At 44.1% G+C, this 21,645-nt stretch overlaps 1 protein-coding gene across 1 annotated transcript; it reads right to left on the minus strand.

Annotated features, from left to right (window-relative positions):
• Window positions 1–501: 501 nt before the first annotated feature.
• On the minus strand, window positions 502–20,711 carry TMCO1 (transmembrane and coiled-coil domains 1). The gene is made up of 7 exons (XM_062602246.1): window positions 20,546–20,711; window positions 19,022–19,099; window positions 15,594–15,653; window positions 11,218–11,264; window positions 10,556–10,623; window positions 7,660–7,804; window positions 502–855 (listed from the first exon to the last, which is right to left on the minus strand). The coding sequence occupies exons 1-7, from the start codon at window positions 20,613–20,615 to the stop codon at window positions 757–759; spliced, it is 567 nt and encodes a 188-aa protein (XP_062458230.1). The 5' UTR covers window positions 20,616–20,711; the 3' UTR covers window positions 502–756.
• Window positions 20,712–21,645: the final 934 nt, after the last annotated feature.

Consider the following 21,645-nt stretch of genomic DNA (forward strand, 5'->3'; position numbering starts at 1 on the left):
GATGGTACAGACATAATTTAACAGTTCACTCAAGTTTGCAGGTCGGGTTTGTTTCTGTAATTGAACGGATTCTGCCTAAGTAAGCAATTTTTACAGAAGCCACCGAACACCCCAAAAAATGCTGTGGGGCCGTACTCTGCCAGGAAGACACATGCTGACAGTACATCCAGAAATACCTACAATCTCCAAGAGCAGCTGGCACCAGGGCAGGTTCTGCTGCCTGCAGTCACCTGAGCCAACAAAAAAATCTCACCCTCCACAATGGAAGCTTTGTGAAGGCCACACCTACTTGTCCAGCTCCCTGCTACCCAGGACTATAGCCAGTATGGCTAAGACAAGAGAGTCACTTCACAGTATGATCATTCCGAATTTTCCAAACTGTCTACTTTGCAACCAAGTCACTCTTGCCACCCAAGCTGACGTCCCTGCTGTAAACTAAATCAACTGCACTAAATCAATGTATTTCTACTTGTCCTACCACGCAATTAAGAGACATCTAAATAAACATGCCCATGCCATTTATTTCTCAGAAACACCAGAAACAAAGGTCAAGTCATCTTCTGAGAACTTTCTTAGTTTGATAAGCAAACAACTGCTGGTAGAATACTCCAAATGGAAGATGTTTCCAAGACTGTGGCAAATACTGCATAGGCTGGTTTCGGACCTGTGAAGCCTGGTGCAGGATCCCATCTTGTTACCTCCCAAAGGCAGTCTTGTGCATTGGTCAGACCTTCTGTGAAGGTTGTTAACTGTGCTTTAGGAGAACTTTCCTGCCTGAGGCGGTGGGCCAAGGAAGCCCCCTGCTTGCTTGGTGGCAGCCCGGGAAGGAGCAAGACCAAGCATCTTCTGTATGTTCTGCAAAAACAAGAGCAGAAGAGGATGGTGTCAGGCCGTGACAAAGGAGACAAAGCAGAAATCCCAACTCTCACAAATACAGCTTGCCACTAGTTTCAAGAGATGCAAGTTCTCACCCATGCAGCCTTACCAATCTGGCTAATATATATTGGACCTCTATCCCTATGTATGCACAAAAGCTTAGCACAGAGTCAAACAGCCATCATCCACAACAGCTACAGTTAGAGCTGGGCCACTCTCCCCCATCTCAACAACTGCCTTCTGATCATTAAATCCATATTTTAAATGACTGTTCTTTTCTACCTCCAGCTACGCACCACTGTCAGTTGGCAGATACCTTGTTAATGTCTTTGCATATGGGTTGGTTTAAAATGAACCTACAACAGTTATCTTTGCAACTTAACTGCAGTGTACACATCAGATTTTTGTGATGCTATCATCATCACTCTGTATAAGAAAAAAGGTATAAAGTCAGACTGCTCAAGCTACCGAGGTATAACTCTGCTCTCCATTGCTGGAAAAATTCTTGCAAGAGTACTATTGAACAAATTAGTACCTGCTATAACAGAAGAACTTCTACCTGAAAGTCAGTGTGGTTTCAGAGCTAATAGAAGTACCACAGACATGGTACTTCTTCTCAGACAACTGGAAGAAAAGTGTAGAGAACAGAATAAGGGGCTCTATGTAACTTTCTTTGACCTCACCAAAGCTTTTGACACTGTGAGCAGAAAAGGCCTGTGGCTGATCTTGGAACGATTAGGATGTCCCCCAAAGTTCCTCAAAATGATTATCCTGTTACATGAGGATCAGCAAGGCCAAGTCAGATATGGCGATGCACTCCCTGAGCCCTTCCCAACAACCAATGGTGTGAAACAAGGTTGCCTTCTCGCACCAACTTTATTCACAATCTTCTTCAGCACGATGCTCCAAAGGGCTACGGTAGACCTCGACAAACAAAACGGCATCTATATTTGATATCATACTGAGGGTAGCCTGTTCAATCTAAGGCGACTGAAGGCCCACACTAAGACCCTAAATCATTTTGTTCACGAACTGCTTTTTGCTGATGATGCCACCCTTGTTGCCCACACAGAAGCAGCTCTGCAGCATTTAACATCTTGCTTTGTGGAGGCGGCTGAGATTTTTGGGCTGGAAGTCAGCTTGAAGAAGACAGTAGTTCTCTACCAACCTTCACCACAAGAAGATTACCATCATCCCCACATTACCATTGGCAAGTCAGAGCTTAAGTCAGTTCAGCTATGTGGGAAGCATTATTTCCTCGGATGCCACGATCGACAAAGAGATAGACAACAGAATAGCAAAGGCATATAGAGCCTTCGGAAAACTCCGTAAAAGAGTCTGGTGCAATAAGCACCTGAAGAAAAGTACAAAGATCAGTGTCTATAGTGCCATTGTACTGTCTACTCTTTTATATGGGTCTGAATCATGGGTCATCTACCGCCATCACCTGCGACTTCTCAAATGCTTTCATCAGCACTGCCTCCGTACAATTCTAAGCATCCATTGGACTGACTATGTGTCAAATGTCACTGTCCTCGAACAGGCAGGGCTCACCAGTGTCAAGGCCATATTGCTGAAATTGCAGCTGTGCTGGGCACGGCACGTCTCTAGATGAAGGATCACTGCCTCCTTAAGATCGTGTTTTATGGTGAACTTGCCACCAGTAGTCACAAGAGAAGTGCCCCAAAGAAGAGATATAAGGACTCCCTGAAACAATACCTTAGCCGTGGCCATGCTGACTACCATCAGTGGTCCACCTTGGCCTCCAACTGGGAGACTTGGAGACATACCATACATAATGCCATTGACTCCTTTGAGAACTCATGCAGAACTAGTCTCGAGGAGAAAAGACAACGTAGAAAGAATCGTACCCCACCTATACCACCCAAAGAGACCTTTCGCTGTGCTTTTATGCAGCTGGATTTGCCTATCTTATGTTGGCCTTTTATGTTGGCCGTCAGCACACTTGTAGTAAGCGTGGGTAAAGCCCTTCCTAAATCTTTGCTCGCAAAGTCAAGCCATGATATGATGATGACACACAGGAACAGGCTCCCAACATCTGCTCACAGACAGAACCAAATCAGCCCTCAGTTTTCACAAGTTCCAGAAAACACTGTTGATAGCAGCCATCAGAGCCTGAGGGTCTGCAAGCTGGTGAGGAAGGCTCTCTCCTAATGTAGCCAGAACATGGGTCAGCAACATGGCAACCAGAGCATGTGCCAAGTTTAAGTCAGGAGCTTAGGCACAGAATTAACATGAATGCTAGTGATGCAAACTGAACAATGGTTCAGTGGAGACATGCAGCATAACAGGGCATACGTAGCAAAACCCAAAACCTGACTATTAAGATGACCTCATCTGCATCTGAACAGGGTGTTTCAGTGGAAAACAACAAGAACTAAGCAGCAGGCATCAACTAAAAAAAAAAAAAAAAAAAAAAATCACAAGAGATTTAAATTTGATGTTTTTCTCCCTTTTTGTGAAATTCCTTTTGTAGTTCCACTGTTGCAAAATATAAAGAGCTAAAAGTCTTTTCAGTATCATCCTTCATGTAAATAACTACAGCTCAAGATGCTGCTCTTTCAGTGCTGGCAAGACGGCGACATCTCATGCAAGAGAAAGAAGAAAATAACCATGCCCTCCTCATGTCACCAGCTGAGTCCTGGCTAGTGTCATTTCAAAAATAACTGTCAGGATAAGTCAGATAGCAGGGTCATAGAGTCTTGAACATGGAAGGAGAACAAACTAAATAAACCAACTAACCAACCAAAACCGGGAATTGTTCCAGGTAGAGACTATGGAAAGGAAGGTTTCAGTCCACACACAAGCATGAAAGTAAAGGAGGGGAGGGGAACACTTACAAAAGAACTACATTAGGCCTAGTCCATGGCATACATCAATCAGCCACTGGTTGATATTCAGCAACTGAATATATCTTACAGCATTAGCTGTGGAAGACTCCTTTGTGTGGTTCCTCTACTCAGAGCTAACTTAGTCATGAGATGGACAGAAAGGAGAAACCAAAAGCAGCTGATTGACAGAGCCAGCAGCAGACAGGACCAGGATCCTACCAGGTTTGTACTGCCTCATTTGTGGAGAACACTAGAGATCCTAGAAGAGCATCCATGGAAGAAAGGAAGTGTGCACTGCCTCCTCCATGTTCCTTTAAGTATCAAGAGAGAACTGTAGTGCTAAAAAGTTTAATACATCTGCTTGAACAGTTCCATGAGAAAGAGAAATGACAGCTTGTTTGTCCACAAGATTCAAGACCACAGTCTCCAGCATTATCCTTCCATAGTTGTCTCCCTCCTTGCTGTGGAAGACAGCTAGGCTCCTGCACCAGTTGCAAAGCAAGTTTTACAAGTCAGCAGTCCTGAAGTCTACACAGCTGGAAACATCAGGGCTGAGGCAAGGTCCAGCAGAAATCTGTGGGCCATGTTGCACAAGGCAGTCTGTAGATTCTGCTTTCAACACAAACAAGGCCATCACCTTCAGGAATAGGGAGGGAAGACTGCAAGACTTAAGGATCCAAATTCCTCATTAAGTTCTTCTGATCTTTCCTCAAATGACTGCAAGGACACGAGCTGCTTCTGATTTTGTCTCAAAACCCAAAAGGGCCTCAAAAGCAAGGCAGCAACTGTCTCCCTGCCCCAAGATCGGACCATGTGGGAAAGTGCACTCCTGGCAGTAGGAATAATTGCTGGCTCCCCTTCCCACTGGGAACACATTCAGAGAGAAGCAGCCTAATCTACAGTTCAGGCATGTGTGAAAAGGAAATGAAGACCAGCAAATGCCTAAGGAACAGCAACGTATCCCTCTTCACAAACATCACAGGTGAAAGCTGGGAGCTCAGAAACAGGAGGGACAGAGGATATAACCCTGACATTATGCCTCTCACCCAGCCAAGCCACAGCCTTTCCCAGCTGAAACCCAATAGCTCAAGGACCCTTGGAGGAACTCTCCCAGCAACCCTCCTCTCTCCAAACAGGAAGGCAGGAGGAACTAGGGGACAGGATTTACGTGCCAGGGAGAGCTGGGAACAGCGCAAAGGAAGTTACTCACTGCAAGTTGACTATTTCAGGAGATGCTGGCCAGGTCACAGGCAGCAAGCTTCCCAGTCAGTCTGAAGAGTTTATCACCCCCACATGCCTGAGGACTGCATGAAGAGACTGCCTGATGCTGCTACTGCCCATCCCACTAATGTAATTTTAATCACAGTCCAGTTAATCTCCCTACCATCATGTACTCCCCTGAATTTTCCTCCAGGTCACTTTTTTTCCCCCACACACGAGTTCCTGTACTTCTGAGCTCCAAAGGTCTTTCTTCTCTGCCCTTAATCCTTTCACGGGCAGCTCCAAGAATTAAGGAAAGCCTGAAGAATATATGGTCTCCTTAGCTTGTTCACAACCTGTTCCTTGACTTTTGGTACATGTCCACTCCTTCTCTAGTGTGAGCAGCACCAAGCCAGACACTAGCTGCCACATCAGTTCTCCTCCCTTGGGCTAACAGCTGTTTCAAAGCTGAGCACTTGTGATTTCTCCTTTTCCACACAGTGAAACACAAAGGGTCACAAAGCTTTCAGCCTTAAAGTCATCAAAAACATCAAAAGCAAGTCTTTGGAACCATTTTAAGCCCTTGATTACTTTCTTCCCCTCTTCCCTGCCCTCCCACACCCCTTTAAAGCCCTCTTCCCAGTGCTGTTATTACCCAAGTTCTTTCAAATAGTAATTAAGACAAGAGCAGCCATCAGCTATCACAGCTTCAGTTCTTCCCTTTTGCACAAACTGTGGCTGGTCTCTGCCCTTCCTCCATGTAGCAGGAAGAAACCCAGTTGCCCTAGCAGCTGGAGAACAGTAGGTTTGTTAGCCATGATCACATAGATAAGGGAGCACTAAGACTGCAATTTAACACTTCAGAGCAAAACCACCCTTCTCCAAAGCAATAAAGTAACTTCTATCCTCTGCAGGACCAGACACATAAACTCTAAAGCACAAGGGCAACTTTTTCCTGGAATTTCTCTTGAAAGCCCAACCCACTGCAAACAGCTTGGGCTCTGCCCAGAGCTAGACTGGATCACCACTCAGTTCATGCCATCTACAGATTTCACAATAAGAAACATCAGGAAATGCCCAGGACTAGAACCACAGGAATTATATTTTTGGACAAAAAAAAAAAAAAAAAAATCCATGGGGGATTTCAGCAAGGGAGTTCCCCGACCAACCCAGTGGGTGCAGAAAAGTCTTGCTGACAGGGCTAGTTTCATATAATAATCTGCAACATTGCAAAGAAGGGTCTTCCCATTAGCAGATAACACAGAGCAGTACCAGACTAGATTGCCTGAAGGAACAGCATCAGACCACAGCATCCCAGGAATTCAGGAAGATGATCCCATGAGCTAAAAAGGTCTGATTACTTTCAAAGCAGCAAACACTGCTCCCTTTACTCCCACTCCCACTGGGAAGTGGGACAGTATTTGTCTTGCAGCAACCAGATGAGGAAGCAAGCTCCTGGCCTTTAGTACTCTGAAGCTGGTCCCTGCTTGGAGTGAGGGGTGAGCCGGATGACCTCCAGGTGACCCTTCCAATATCAACTATTCTATAATTTGTTATCTGATTTGCATAGCACCAGCCAGAGATTAATTTCAAAACAACCACCCCATACCAGTGTTCACTAGTACACACTTTGTGACTAAAGGAACTTTCTACTATCAAGCTGCTCCATCAAGCTCATCCAAACTTCTCTTAGCAGCTGGCATAACGTGTCACTTCCCCCTAGGTATCTCCTTTAAGCTTTTCGAAGTCCCTTGTCATCCACTGAGGAAAAGCAACAAGTTGGTCAAGGAGAAAAGCAGCAAGAATTCAGGAAGTGAATCAAAGAAAAAGGAAATATAAATACAGAAAACCAGCTAATTTTCAGCTGGTTTCACCAGCATTCTCCAGTTCCCAGAACCCAGTAGCTTATCCCCAGCACTCTGGGGAAGTTTGGAAAACAAAGTAAACATCCGGTTGCAATGAGAAGACCCACTTGTCCTCATTGGCCATTATGCCACTTAAGCTGCTCAGGAACCTTCCTGAGCAGGCACCTCCCTTATCTCACTGATGCTGCTTTTTTGAAAAGATAGGACTAACTAGCTTTGCTGGAGAGCTATGTGTAACCTACTCTTCTTGGCTTATCATACCAGACTCCTAGCACTGGGAAAGACTTGACACCAAAGGTAAAGTTCTTACAACTCTTGGGGAACAAAAAAAAAAAAAAAAATAATCAGGCAATCAGCAAAACCAGGAAGGACAAACCCAAAACAACAGGTTTAACTCTATTCACTTTCCCAGCAACTTTGTGGATTGATTTAACCTTTACAGAACCTCAAGCCACTAAAGAAGTTCCCCATAAAGATGCTACACTTCTCTTTTCCCATATTACTGTAAAAGTCATCATTACTAAGAAGCAGTTCTTAAGACTGTCTGCTCATAGAGACAATCTCTTGGTATGGCAATCTGCAAAGTTAAATTACAAACACACACAAGGAAGGAACCCATTTCTGCCAACTCTGTCCTAGCACCCTGGTGTAAACCTCCAGTCAAGTCTTCCACACCAGTCCAGGATAGTAGCTGGTTTTGATTCCAACCTAAAATTGCTTTGGATATGAAGCATAAGAATAAACAAACACAGAAATCCGAAACAGATCAAAAGTTAGACATGCAAAACTAAACACCAGTAATAGACTCCTCTTTATGGATTGAGATGTGCTTTCCCTGCACGCAGTAGACACAGCAATGTACTCACCTGTCTGATTGACATTGTACAAAGAATGTACAGGAAGATGAAGGAACAGTCAGTGTAATCTTCACCCAGAAGGTTGCGGTGGGAGAGACCTTGGATGTATGAGAGGGGAATAAATGGAAGCTTTGCCACCACTCGGCCATCAAATCTGGAAAAAAAAGAGCACTGCATCAAAACTGGGGAGAGTAGAAGAGCCTTTGGCTATAGAAAGAGTGAGTGAGCTTCTTCAACAGGCCACCGGAGCAGGTAAGACCACATGGAAGGCTAAAAAGCCAGGCTGCCTTCTCCAGACCTCCTTTATATACACCATATATAAGTGTATAAATAAGTTAAAAAAAACTCTCTCACAAAGTCCCCACACCCATTCATCCACAGGCTAAGCAGGCTTCACTCAGTAACAGTTTTGCCATAGCCAGTGTTTCAAAGTGATTTAAGTGATCAGCTGGACAAGATGGTTCATAAACTCTTACTGGGTGTTCTGCAGTTTAATGGTGCACTTTATTACCAGTCCAGATAACTTCCCAGAACTTGAATAAAAGATGGATGACTATCACCCTGCTGTATTGCACTCACTGCAAGGCAACAGATTCTTTGCTTTAAGCAAGACCACGTTTTATAAGCAGACTGCAAGACAAAGGCACCTTTTCCTTTCCTAGAGGAACTATGCTTCTTAGCACAAGAAAGATGCTTAAGAGAGCCATCAACAGAATTATTTTTAACGCCAATAGTTTTCTCTGCATTAGCTCTGAAGATAAAGACAGTGCAGAGGCAGGATAATATCGCATTTTCTAAGTGGCCTGGCCTGTTCCTGGAACTACTCCAGGTCCACATTCCAGGACATCAGACAGAGTATGAATTCTGGCCAGTTCCAAAGATTTCTCCCAACCCAGACCCAATCTTTTGAAGTAAATGCGTATGATGCCCCATCAGCATGTGCATATTTGGATGTTATTTCCTCTGCATGTGCTGATTTTCTAACAGGTGTTTCTTGTTTCAAGATATCCTAAATGAGCCTTCTTTCCTGTGGAGATGCAGTCACACAGCTACAGCTCAAACACACACCAACTTTGTTTACATCTCACAGGCAGTTTGGCAGAAGAGCCAGGAACGGATGTTTATCTCCCTGTAACATCCCCCAGTGGCTTAAAATTCTGCGTTATTCCTGCTGTGAGAATGACAAGTATTTCAGCAGTAGCACCCGAGGTACCTGCTTTCAATTCCAGCAGGTTTCCAAGCTTATGAAATGCACAACTCCTAGAGTAAGACAAAGAATTGATTGCATTAAGAAGTTTCTGACAAGAAAAAACTGAAACACACAGAAACCAATTTCTTTTCAGAAGAAATCCCACTTGCTTGGAGGCCACCACCGCTACAGCTCTCACTGCCCTAATATACCTTTTAAACCACAGCAATTATTCAGCTGCTCATTTTCAGTATCCTGCACTTCAGGTTTAAACCAGCCTTCTTGACATTTACATATCCTTTCATCATGGTCCACTCTGCTGCCCTATTACTATTGGCACTCTAAGAAAGAGACGCAGTCATCACAGAATTTTCCATTTTGGCTGACACTTGGCAAAGGTGAGGTGCCTAGCCACAGAGTAGCAGCATCTGCATAGTACTTGTCCAAAGGGCAGCACACCATGCTACTTCCGTATGATTCCAACCCCTTCTGTCCCCCAGAGAAATGAACTCATTCAAGAACAGGAGAGGCAAGCAAATGAGGGTACAGCCACTGCAGGTGTCAGCCACCCTTTTCCTCTTTTTCGTACCCCACCCACAGCACCTCCATGGATGACCAGGCAGTAGCAGCTTCCTAGAGGGAAGCTAAGAGCCTACTGAATTCATAATTCAAGTACTCTCCTCCTGAGACAAGCAGTTGCTCTATATGCTATGTCAAGAGAATGATAGTATGTGAGAACCATCTCCATGAAACCATTCTATCAGCTTCAGTGTAAGCACAATTCACCAAAGCTGCCATTCAGATACAAATACACTACCTTGGACTGAGACCAGGAGCAGAAATTTAACTATCTAGCCCCAAAGGCCAGAGAACCACATACTTAAATTCAATAGCCTCAGCTGTTAGCAAGAAAGCTATTTCAATCTGAACATCGTCACCTTCAGATTTATCAGAAGGGAAGCCTGCATTTCAAGACCAAACCAAGTTTAGAAAGTCAAGCACAGTCTCTCAGTTTTGCATATCTGAAACAAAGCTGTCTATACCTATGCAAACCAGTTTGGGCACTTTTGTCTTTGTTTAGTTGTTTGGGTTTTTTTGGGGGGGGGTGGGGGTGGTGTTTTTGGGGGCGTTTTCTGGTTTTTGGGGGGTCAGTGTTTTTTTCTGTTGTTGTTGTGGGTTTTTTGGTTTTTGTTTTTATACTAGACCCACCCCAGGTCATTTTTAAAGCAAAGGAAGATTAGAGCCCATGCCTGAACATGTTACTATCTTGACTGATCACCTTAAGTACGACAACACTGAATTCTGCAATTACAGCTCATTTCTGAGTGCAAGGGAACTGACCCAGTTTTTCTTGCAAGAGCATTTTCACTTACACTATTACAGCAAAGCCAAAAAAGCTGATGCCTGTAAGCTGCTTACCTGACATTTATCAAAGTTGCCCTAAACAAGATGCTCCCACACAGAAAGAACATTAGAGTTTTGTCTAGATCTAATGCAATTTGTTCAATTTGATTGCATCCAGCATGTAGTGTTCCCTATTGAGCAGAATGTCTGCGTGGGCGACAAAAGAACTGCATCTTCTTATGAAATACTGATCCATTTTACAGTTTACAGTTTAGTTACGGTTCTTGGATGTAACACTTCAGGTGACAGAGGGAAGGTAGAGAATATATTCACTACGAAAACTGAAGAAAAATCCATAAAGTTGATACTTACATGGAATTAAACATTCCCATCAAGGCAGTGAAGCAGAATCCAATGGCAAACATGGATTTCATCCGAACCTGCAAGCAGAAAGGTCAGAAAGAATCAAAACAGGCCTACACTGAGGGATTATGAGCTCATACCCTTAAGAATAGGCTTTGTACAGCACCACTGGAATATAGAAAGAAAACATATGACCCAGAAGGCCAGAGTGATTGTAAAAGTGACTGGAGAACGTCCAAGAGAAATTTGGTCAACAGCTGGGTACAAAGGCAGCCACAGTGGACCACTGATGTGAAGAGCTGCTTCAGGAGAAAAAAACAGTGCTCAAGAATTGTCCTGTAACCTTTCACAGGTTGTTTTTTTTAACTTAAGCCTATACACCAAATCAGCAGGGGATTATTATGAAGACAAAACTTAAAAGAGGATATTAATTCTACTTGGAAAGCATCGTGGAGACTTTTAAATATGAACATAGCTAAGGTTGGGCATGAGATGAAGGAGTAACTGGTGGAGAACTTAGTGGCTCATACGAAAACCTGCAGCTATTAGAAAGCAATCCAGAAGAACTTTTCAGGAGGACAAGCTGCTATGTCTGCCAACTGAATAAAGTCTTTCCATTGGAAAGCTCACTGAAATCTTCAGCAGTTGAGAACTTAATTTAATTGTCTTACCATTGACAAGTCCCTGTTGTTATTCTTCAGTTTTTCTTCTTGTCTCTCTGGAAAAAGAAAACCAACAAACACTTATCAATTTTACCAACTTAGAAAACAGAGTGTTTTCATTTCCAGGAAGACTTAACCTTTCTGGCTCTCCAAACAAACAACACTTCCAAAGCTAACTCCAGCTTCCTATGTCAGACAGTAGAACTGAAGAATTGGACATAGCCAACTGCTTCTCCACCACAGACACATGCAGCAAAGCAGCCACAAAAGCGAAGGCGGTAGCTAGAATCACACATTCAGCACTTTTGAAAGATCTGCACCGCAGGTCAAATTTGCTAACTCAACCAACACAGCAGCATGAACAGTGTTGCCAGAAAACAGAGACAGTGATTCTATATCACATTTCTGAAAAAGATCAGTCTCAATTCGCTGCACACTGGACTCACCATTATAAATACATTATATGAAGTACTTCATTTTGGAAAACATACACAGAGCTGGAAACCCCGCCTCAGCAACACTAACATCCTCCTGGTCTTAGTAATGACTTTTCAACCCCTTGTCACACCTAGAAGATTATCAAAAAAGATACTTCCTACATGAATTTCAGTAATGTGTGTATTACTGTTTTTGCAGAGAATACTTTGAAACACTACTTTGGAAATTTAGTCTGTCCTTAAGTCACCAGAAGCTTCAACAATGCCCAGTTTTCTGAGAGGGCATTTTCCATGTGCCTCGTTGGAGGACTGCTCTGGCTTTGCACATTATCTACCATCTGTCACCCTTCTTGTCCCATGTTCCCATTATCCAAGTGCAAGGTCCTACACCTGGGTCGGAGCAATCCCAGGCACAGCTACAGGTTGGGCAGAGAAGAGATTCAGAGCAGCCCTGCAGAGAGGGACTTGGAGGTGTTGGTCGATGAGAAAATGAACATGAGCTGGCTTCAGTGTGTGCTCACAGCCCAGAAAGCAACCGTATCCTGGACTGCATCAAAAGGAGCGTGACCAGCAGGTCAAAGGAGGTGATCCTGCCCCTCTACTCTGCTCTTGTGAGACCTCACCTGGAGCACTGTGTGCAGTTCTGGTGTCCTCAACATAAAAAGGACATGGAACTGTTGGAACAAGTCCAGAGGAGGGCCACGAGGATGATCAGGGGACTGGAGCACCTCCTGTATGAAGATAGGCTGAGAAAGTTGGGACTGTTCAGCCTGGAGAAGAGAAGACTGCGTGGGGACCTCATAGCAGCCTTCCAGTATCTGAAGGGGGGCTATAGGGATGCTGAGGAGGGACTCTTCATTAGGGACTGTAGTGACAGGACAAGGGGTAATGGGTTAAAACTTAAACAAGGGAAGTATAGATTGGATATAAGGAAGAAACTCTTTACTGTAAGGGTGGTGAGGCACTGGAATGGGTTGCCCAGGGAGGCTGTGAATGCTCCATCCCTGGCAATGTTCAAGGCCACGGTGGACAGAGCCTTGAGTGACATGGTTTAGTGTGCGGTGTCCTTGCCCATGGCAGGGGAGTTGGAACTACATGATCTTAAGGTCCTTTCCAACCCTAACGATTCTACGATTCTATGATCCCTTGTGCCCTGTGCTCCTCTCAAACTGAGGATCCAGAGGGGCAGACAGGGCTTAGAAGCAATACCTAGCTGACAGTAGGCATGTGGACAATGAAGAACAGTGTGGGCAAAGAGAAGGGGAATGCAGAAGGACTGTCAAGGGCTATCCAGCATGGATGTTATACTGCAACTTCAGTAGGGATCCACAGGACAAGAGGCCCACAGCCCAGTTCAATTATCTTTCAAGCCCCTGCTAAATACATGGATGCCTAGTAAACATTATGAAAAAAAACAACAGCTACATCCCTACTCAATTTCTTAGAATCCTCATTGCTATTTTCAATTGCTCCTAGCTACATACCATCCACTCTGGCAGGAACTTTCCAGACACTTGCTTCCTGATACAGGTGGAGAGTTTTGTTCTGGGACATTTCAGCAACTGCAGGCCAGCTTTTTACAAATAACATTTGGCAACAATACTTGCTCCCCCACATGCCCCACTACATAACAAGCCATCTGTTTAGATGGGTTAAAGGTTACACAGGGATAAAGAATACAGCCATGGTCTCCCACTATACCTGATATGTTTCTCACCCATTTCTATAAGTTCTAAACAAACAGGCTTCAGGTGTCCTACCACCCTTCTCCCCAAGTCATAAGCAGCCTTTAAGTACTTTGCTATAGAGCTGGGTAAAGGCACAGAGAAAGAAGAGTGGGTCAAAAAGCAGCATCCTAAAGTCCAAAGCTGCCTTATTCTCCTCATTAGAACACTAACAACCAGGATAGACAGATTCAGCAATAACCTTATTTGCCAGCTTGTGGTTTTTTTTTGGGGGTGGGTGGGGTGGTGGTGTTGGATTTTGTTACTTTGTTTTTGTTTTGCTGTCTACCCAGAGCTCCTGGACTCCTGGGAATATCACTGTCTTTTCTTCTAGGGACACACGGATGCAGAAGAAAAAGTGGCAAAGTTTAAGCTAATAAACACACTCTTTCAGCTGAAATGACAGAAGGCTGCACCATGATGTTAAAGTTGTCTTGTTCCAGCAGTGTGAAAGGCGATTTGGACACAACGTGACTGAAGTTGGTTCATTTCACACTTAAAAATAAGTTTGGTAAGTAGGGAACACCAAATTAAGCCTTCCCATGCAACTTTCACCCTACCTCCTTGTCCATATGCATGATTCATCCCTTACGCAACCAAGTAACATCATACACACACCTCCTGCCACATTCTGTGCACAGAACAGATGGCAAGTGAGGCAGGTCTGTACATGGCTGTAACTTAGCTGTAAAGCCTCAGCTCTTTTTTACTTTTTCTACCTAGAATGGTAGAATTTAAAGGAACTCCAGCACAAATAAACTTGCTGTTACAACAATGCTACATCTTACAGGATGATTTGACATCCAGTAAATTACTGGGATCAGGTATTTCCAAGCCACTTAACAGCTGTAAGAGTCATTTTCTGAATGTCCTGCTTGACATTTAGTGCCTTATTTTTCAGAAACACTACAAATTCAGCTTTGCCTGAAAATAAATGAGACACTGAAGTTATACAGCACTTCCAAAAAAATCAGCCTCAGTATCTCAGGCTTAGCCAGCAGCATCACAGCAAGCAGAATCAGTGGTCATTTCCTAAGTTTTGTTGTTAGTCCCTTTGTGCTTTGTTTTTCATTTGCAAAACAAGATTATTTCAGTGTCAAAAAAAAAAAAAAAATGGTGGAGTATCTGAATTCCTCAGATTCTGTTTATTAGTTTACTCCAAGCAAAGTAAAATATTCTGTGCTAGGAACAGAGCTTGGATGGTGCCCTGCAAAAAAAGTCATTGCCACACATTCAAAAGTGACCATACCTAAGAACAGCACATAACACTGCAAAGGTGCATATCCACCAAGTGGTATTCATCTCACGCAGAGATTATTCAAGATTAAGAACTAAAAATGCACAAGAGGAAGAATTTTGGCTCCTGTCCCTTAAGGATTCTAATGATAACAGGTTTTATACCTAGGAAGAACTATTTGAGGATATGTTTATAATTATTCCCAAACTGTGTGCAGATCAAATGGCTAATCCAGCTACCTGGTGCTACAGAAGAATGAGGAAACCAACTCCCAGGAGCTCTCATAAGTGTTCCTACCACAGTTTCTGTAATAACTTCACCGAGCTTTGCTGCACATTTTACTTTAGAGACCTGTAGATAATAGAACCTTCTGAAGCTCACACCCATTAAACATCTACCATGTTATTGTTGTGTATTTCAGTACTTAGAGTTACCTTAACCCCAAAAGACTTAGATTTATTTACAATAGAAAAAACCCCACACAACAACAAACAGCAACAAAAAATGTATCACAATTATCAAACTTGCAATAAATCTAGTGCAGTTGCAGGCATCATGCGAACACCTTCAGCTGTGAAGTGCTCAAATGAGGAAAAAAGATTAAAGATTCAGAAGTCACACTCATACAGTCATATAGCTGTTGCAAACTGACAGTGCACTGTAGCAGAGCTCTGACAACAGAAGTTAGTAATAATCATGGATATAAGGACTCAAATTGGAGAGAAAGGCAAACAGTTGAGAAAGAAATGCTGCTCCTCTCAGTGATGTTGCCCTTCTCGGCATTTGATTAATACCATCAGGAGGCTAGATGACTCCTCTCTTGAAAGGGTAAGGCAAAAGTGTTTATGTTCCAGTCATCAGGCCACGAACTAGCTTTAGTATCACTTTAAATAAACAGTTTTGAAAGAAAGGAAAAGATAATCACTTCCATGAAGTTTCTCAACTTTCCCCTACTCTTGGGGCACCGCACTCGTCTCCCAGTCTTACCTATTTTCTTTTTCTGCTGTCGGCCTGCTGATTCAGTTATTGTTTCCTTCTTCTTTTCCACTGCCATGTGAAAAGAAAGATACACTGTCATTTCTATGTAAGGATACCAGCCCTCCTTTTCCACACACCAAAGTATTTTATTCCTTTAGATAACAGAGACGAAACAAAGGTGGGCAAGACTAAGAACATATTCATTATCGACAACTTATAAACCATCAAGGTTGACCCCACCAAACACTTAATAACAACATTTCAAAGCACTGGATGAGATACCAGAATATTTAAAGGGATAATTATAAACTCTGTCAAGAGCCCACTACATTGTTAACTGAGCAGTCTGGAGACAATTTTGGCTCATATGACCCTTGCTGATTTGTCATTAATACTAGACAGTACTTTTGATTCAGCAAGTCTAATGAAAAGACCTTTGTGGCAAGCTCTGCTCCCGATTATTTGCAGTGGGAAGCAGAATACAGGAAAGACTGTGTTCTCATACATCCCTTCTTCACAAGCAGGCATTCTCAGCGGAAATGCTGTCCAAGTAGTCAGACTCAGCCTCGCCATTCTTCAATTAATTAGTACTGAAGCATTTCCGATATTTTAAAGCAGAACCTTAAGCTCAAAGTTACTACAACCCTGAATCAGACACTCACAAAGCATCAGTGAATGACTACCACTGCAGCAAAAAAGCCTAACTTAAAGCCAGCATAGTGGACATGTAATACAGTAAATGGGCTCCTCACCTGCAAATGCTCTGCTGACAGCAAGAGCTTTTCCAGGAAGTAAGAGACATTGTCATTTAAGAGCTATTACAAGAGTGTTACAAGATGTGACAATGATAAAGCATTACTATGGTCTAGCAACAGATAACAGCCTTTTTTTACTCTGTGTACATGCACCATATCTGTTCAACCAAGTAGACCTGGCTCCTTCTTAGCTCACGGAATCAGCTTAGAGACCTCAGCATTAGGACTCTTCTCCCATATGGAGTACTAGCTCAGCACAGATCTGCTAGACTTTATTTCTAAGCACAGGTTAAATAAGACAGCCTTCCAAGCCACACAAGGATTTGTAGCGCTGCCTTCAGAAATGTCTGAGTCAGTCACAACTGCTAAGAGAACCACAGTAGCCCAGACAAGATACCTAAAAATCACCTCTTCTGTGGTAATGTAGTAAGACACAATTGGCCTTTCCAAAGAACAAGCATATCTCCAAAGGACAGACTAGCACAAGTAGAAAAAACAGGTAAGTCTGCTCAGAGAGAATGCCAGAGAGAGGTGCCAGATGACACAGCACACCCAGTGCTCACAGAGTGCTCTCTCCATAACCTTGTTTTTTCCAGATCCTATTGGGAAATTGTGATCAGTCTGTCCCAACCTAGTCTACATAAACCCATGGCCTCCACTCTAAACACTACTGGAGAACACCGACTCTTTTCAGGCCTATCTACTCTCAGCCCTAATGAAAGGGCTCCTCTAGACCACAGCTTCACTTCAGACAATCCTGAGGAATTCTACAGCCCTAATTCCCTTATGGTTTGAGCAGAAGAAGTAACTGCCAGTCTCACAAACCTATCCCTGGGAACATACACAACACAGCAGAAATTCTAGAGGTAGCCTTCAGCCTTGCAAATTTACTGCATCTACCCCAGAATGCTTACTATGGTCTCCGCAGCAGTTTCAGACAATGCTGTGACTCTCAACAGAAGTGAGGGGACAGGAAGAGATGAAACTAAGAACCAGGATTAATAACCTCTGCTTGAGCACACTACTTGGCCCATTTGTTTTTGCAATCCTAAGGACTGCTGGGACTCTCATGGGAGAGCTTAAAGATCTCAAATGTGTTTTTTCCTGTTTCAGATGTGTTAGATAACAGTTGAAAGGTGTGGCTCAAGTAGTCTACTTTGCACTTTGTCTGTAAGCCATCAGGTCAGCCAGCTGTCCTTAGCATAGGAGGGGAAGGAAAAAAAACCCAAAACAATGCGGTTTTAGTGACTCCTTATTACAGCTTTGCCTTTTTTTTTTATTGGGGGTGGGAAAATCAAAGAAGGATGTTAGAAACTAATTGAGATGCATGAATCTCACATCTTTCCCTTCATAGATTACAGTTTAGATATCAGGAGAGCTACAAAACAAAACATTAAACTCTTACAGCAACCATTAAGCCCTAGAGAGCAAGCTCTGCTAACAGCTTTCAGAGTTCCACAGCACAAACACACAAGGACATTAACTCAAAGTTTTCAGCTGGGTTTCAATTTCTTCTCTAACTTGCTGTTCTGGGTCCAATTCTAACCTACACATTTTTGTCAGTCAAGTGGGAATAAAGTGAGACAGAGATGCAATCCCCATTGAGACTGCTGTGATGACAAAAGGCCCTAATATAGCAGCTGTGATACAAGCATAACTATACTTCAATTCCTTGGTTTATTTTGCCCAGGGGAAGGCTGGATAAGCTAGACTTGAAAAAGCATGCTTTGATGATATTGTTCTCTCCTGCACTAAGCACACCGGCACCATGGCGAAATATTTAAGGTAACCCCAGCCCAGGTTTGGCCCCAGTTGTATACTGCAACTTGTGTAAGGGTGTGTGCAATTGAATTTGAAAGGTCAGCTGAATTTCTTCTCTGTTCCTCGGCTTCTGATACAAGCAGGTCGATTGAAACACTCCACACTCAGACCCTCCTGTTTACCACTGCTCTCTATATCTGAGGCATATCTTCTGATTGCTCATCCTCAGTTCCCTCTGCCCCTTCCTGCCTTCTTTGTTCAACCACTCCCAGATCAGTTCTCTATGGAAGCAGCCCGAGACTTTCTTCCTACTCAATTCTATCTGTTTCCAGTTTACACTAGAATAATTTATTTTTGTATCAGCTGATAGCCCAAACCTGTCTGTCATGGCTTTGTCTTTACTCATTCTCCACCATTAATCACCACTTTCAATCTTTACATACAATGCTTTCCTTTCATGGTATTCATTGTTCAACCCTGGTTCTTTCTTACCTCAGATCTCAAATTCTCAACTGCCCTTGAAAAGCAGAAACTGCATCTTTGAACTGATCTCAAGCTTCTAAAGGAAGCTACATACACGAACACTGGCTACTTGTTCACAAAAGAAGATGCCAGTATTGATCTCTTACTCCCTCCTGTCCTCCATTAAGAGGGGCAATTCAGACAATATCACAGGTCTTTATACTAACCTCCCCTCCAGCAAAAGACAAGAATTAAGTACAGAAATAAGTCCCCTCAGTACAGATTTGTGTAATGTGTAGAAATAGGCTGCTATGAAAGCCAAGCTGAATAAAGTTCTGTCACTCAGCAGAAAAAGCAACAGGTATTTCTCAGACCACATACTCTATTCAACTTTATATCTTCTACAGCAAAACGTAACAGGAGCAACAAGACATTCTCTAGTGTCTGAAGAGCACTTACATTTCTTGCTCTGTTTTTCCACTTCAGCCTTTAGTCTCTTGTATTTGTCTGTGCGGTACACCAGCACCCACGTTATACCTGAAACAAATATTCCGCAAGTTACTAAATAAAGACCTCTTGCAATAATAGGAATACAAGTTTGCAAATATATAGGCAAAAAAATGTGTCATATCTAAATGACATCTACAAAACCATATTATAATACAGCAAACTGTATCATCACCTTCTTTCAAATCCCCTTCTCAAGTTCCATGTAGCAACGATGCCCATAAAATAAATGTCCTTAGATGTTAACAGCTATCTTGCTGAGCACTGTTGTTCCTTGGGACTCATTCGGTTTCTTCATGCTCATATCTACCAGCTGTTACTCACCTTAAAATCAGGAGCTGATTAAGGTAATAAACACCTTTCTGTTCTGCATTTTCATAGCACCTAATTAAGGCCTAAGGATTAATTCCCACTCCTGTGAGGACCTGCTTGTTAGCAGTATCCCCTTTTGAAAAGGCAAACGGATATTAAGCTAAACAGACCTCAAGAGATTCTACAGTCAAAATCCTTGCACTCAAACATGATCAAAATAAGTTGCATCACAAGTGCAGAAGCAGTAGTAAAAAAATGCCAACAGGGCTGCTGCTGAGTCGCAGGGAACACCAGCTGCAGAGAAGCTTCCGAGACACTTGAGGTGGACACATCTTTATGCTGTGAAAAGCAAAGGATGTGTACACCATCTAACCCAAATGCAATGCAGTACAGTTCCTAAAAAAGCAAGTATCACATTTCACCTGGGACTCTCCCTGCCATTGAATGCCTAAAGATAGTGTCTTGCAGCTCTGGGATGAAGGAGATACGGTGATATAGCTCAGTGCCTGAAAGAGAGAGCAGCCTCTGACTTTGATTACCCCAAAAAGTACCTATGCAACACATCCTTAAAAAGCTGCACCTATTTCAATACCCTACCATTTAAAAAGCCTTTTCAAGCAAACTAAGTCACCATCATTGCAAGTTCAGGCAATTTTTTCACATCCTTCCCATGACAACTACAGAAAATCACCACTGTCCTCTTTCAGGCACACTAAGAACTGTTAATTCATCCTCTCCTTGCTTTCCTCCTCCTAGAGGAAACAAACCCAATTCTCACTGCTCTGCATCACAGGTTGGTTTTGTTGTAGTTATTCCCTGCCATCTCCTGGGGTGCCTATGCTGCCCTCCAACCACCAAGCCTCAGGTGGTCCTGAAAAACCGAAGCTCTTGCACACTCTCACGGCCCTGTTCCTTTCCCGACACACGCTCTCCTTTCCTTTCTCTTCCGTTCCAGCCTTTAAGCCGCTCGCTCCCAGTGCTCAGGAGTGGCTCGACTCAGGCGAGGAGCAGCAGCCTCCTCCCAATCCTCTCCCGGCTGCCCCAAGCCGCTCAGGCTTCCCGCCGACAGGGCCCTCCGGTCCACCAGAGCCCAGCCAGGACAGGCCCCACCGGCCTGCTGAGGAAGCGAGGCCGCAGCCCGCTCCACGGCGGCCCAACACTCACCCTCGGCCAGCAGCGCGGTACACACAGAGATGAAAACGATGAGGAGAGTGTCAGCAAACATGGTGCTCATGATGACACCGCCACCCCCCTACCCGAGTAACGCCACCGAGCTCCCGGAAATTGACCCCGCCACCCGGAAGCTACTGGGACATGTCGCCCAGCAACGGGCGGAAGCTAGTGTTAGCGCTTCCGGGAGCCGCCGCCGGTTGGTCGACGCCGCTTTGGGAGGGAAGCGCGAGGGACGGCGGAAGTGCCAGCAGGCGCTGCAGGCTTTTGGTGGTGGTGGTGGGGCCCCGTGCCCCCGCTCGCCTCGATGGGGGCGGCCTCGTGCTGTCATGGGTTCGGGTGGGTGCCCCCGGGCACGGCGCTTCATGGGGAGCGGCGCCGGGACCAGACGCTGTCATCGCAGCCGAGGTAGCCGGTCTCCTGTCCCAGCACCCTCTGAGTCTAGGTGCCCAGGCCCAGCGCTGGGCCTGCAGTGGGGTTCCTGCTGCCAGCACAGCCCTCCACTCCCCATGTCTTGCCGGGCAGTGGTGCCCCATACGGGTCCTCCTGAGCTGCTCCAAGGCTGTTTCCAGGGTAAGATGTGTGAGGCACCTGTTTTTCATGAACACACTCCTCACAGTCACAAAGGGGTTGGCTTAGAGCAGCCTTTCCTGGTTTCTAAAGTTGCACCCTGGGTTAATTTGGCAATGGCATGAATATCCCATTAGCACACAGCAGCAGGAGGTGTTTTCTGGGATCAGATATTTACAAATGGGGTTACTGCCCTTTTCCAGGATTCGGTGCTGGCTCCTGCGCTCCAACAGTCAGCAACGGAGTACTGTGTTAATGATGCAAAGGGCTGGAATCAGGGAAGTAAATCTTATGTTGCTGTGCATGTGTAAAATATTCACAGATGGGATGAGACTAAGAAGAACAGTAACAAGGACAATTCAAAGGGCTGGAATCGGGGAAGTAAATCCTACATTGCTGTGCATGTGTAAAATATTCACAGATGGGATGAGACTAAGAAGAACAGTAACAAGGACAATTAAATAGTAGCATGGATTTAGCAAAGAGACTAATTGACTTATGTCAAGGTTCTGGTGGTTGCACCT

The sequence above is a fragment of the Pezoporus occidentalis genome, unplaced genomic scaffold (genome assembly GCF_034315485.1).
Source record: "Pezoporus occidentalis ecotype Australia unplaced genomic scaffold, CSIRO_AGI_Poc_V1 ctg76, whole genome shotgun sequence".
Lineage (NCBI taxonomy): Eukaryota > Metazoa > Chordata > Aves > Psittaciformes > Psittacidae > Pezoporus > Pezoporus occidentalis.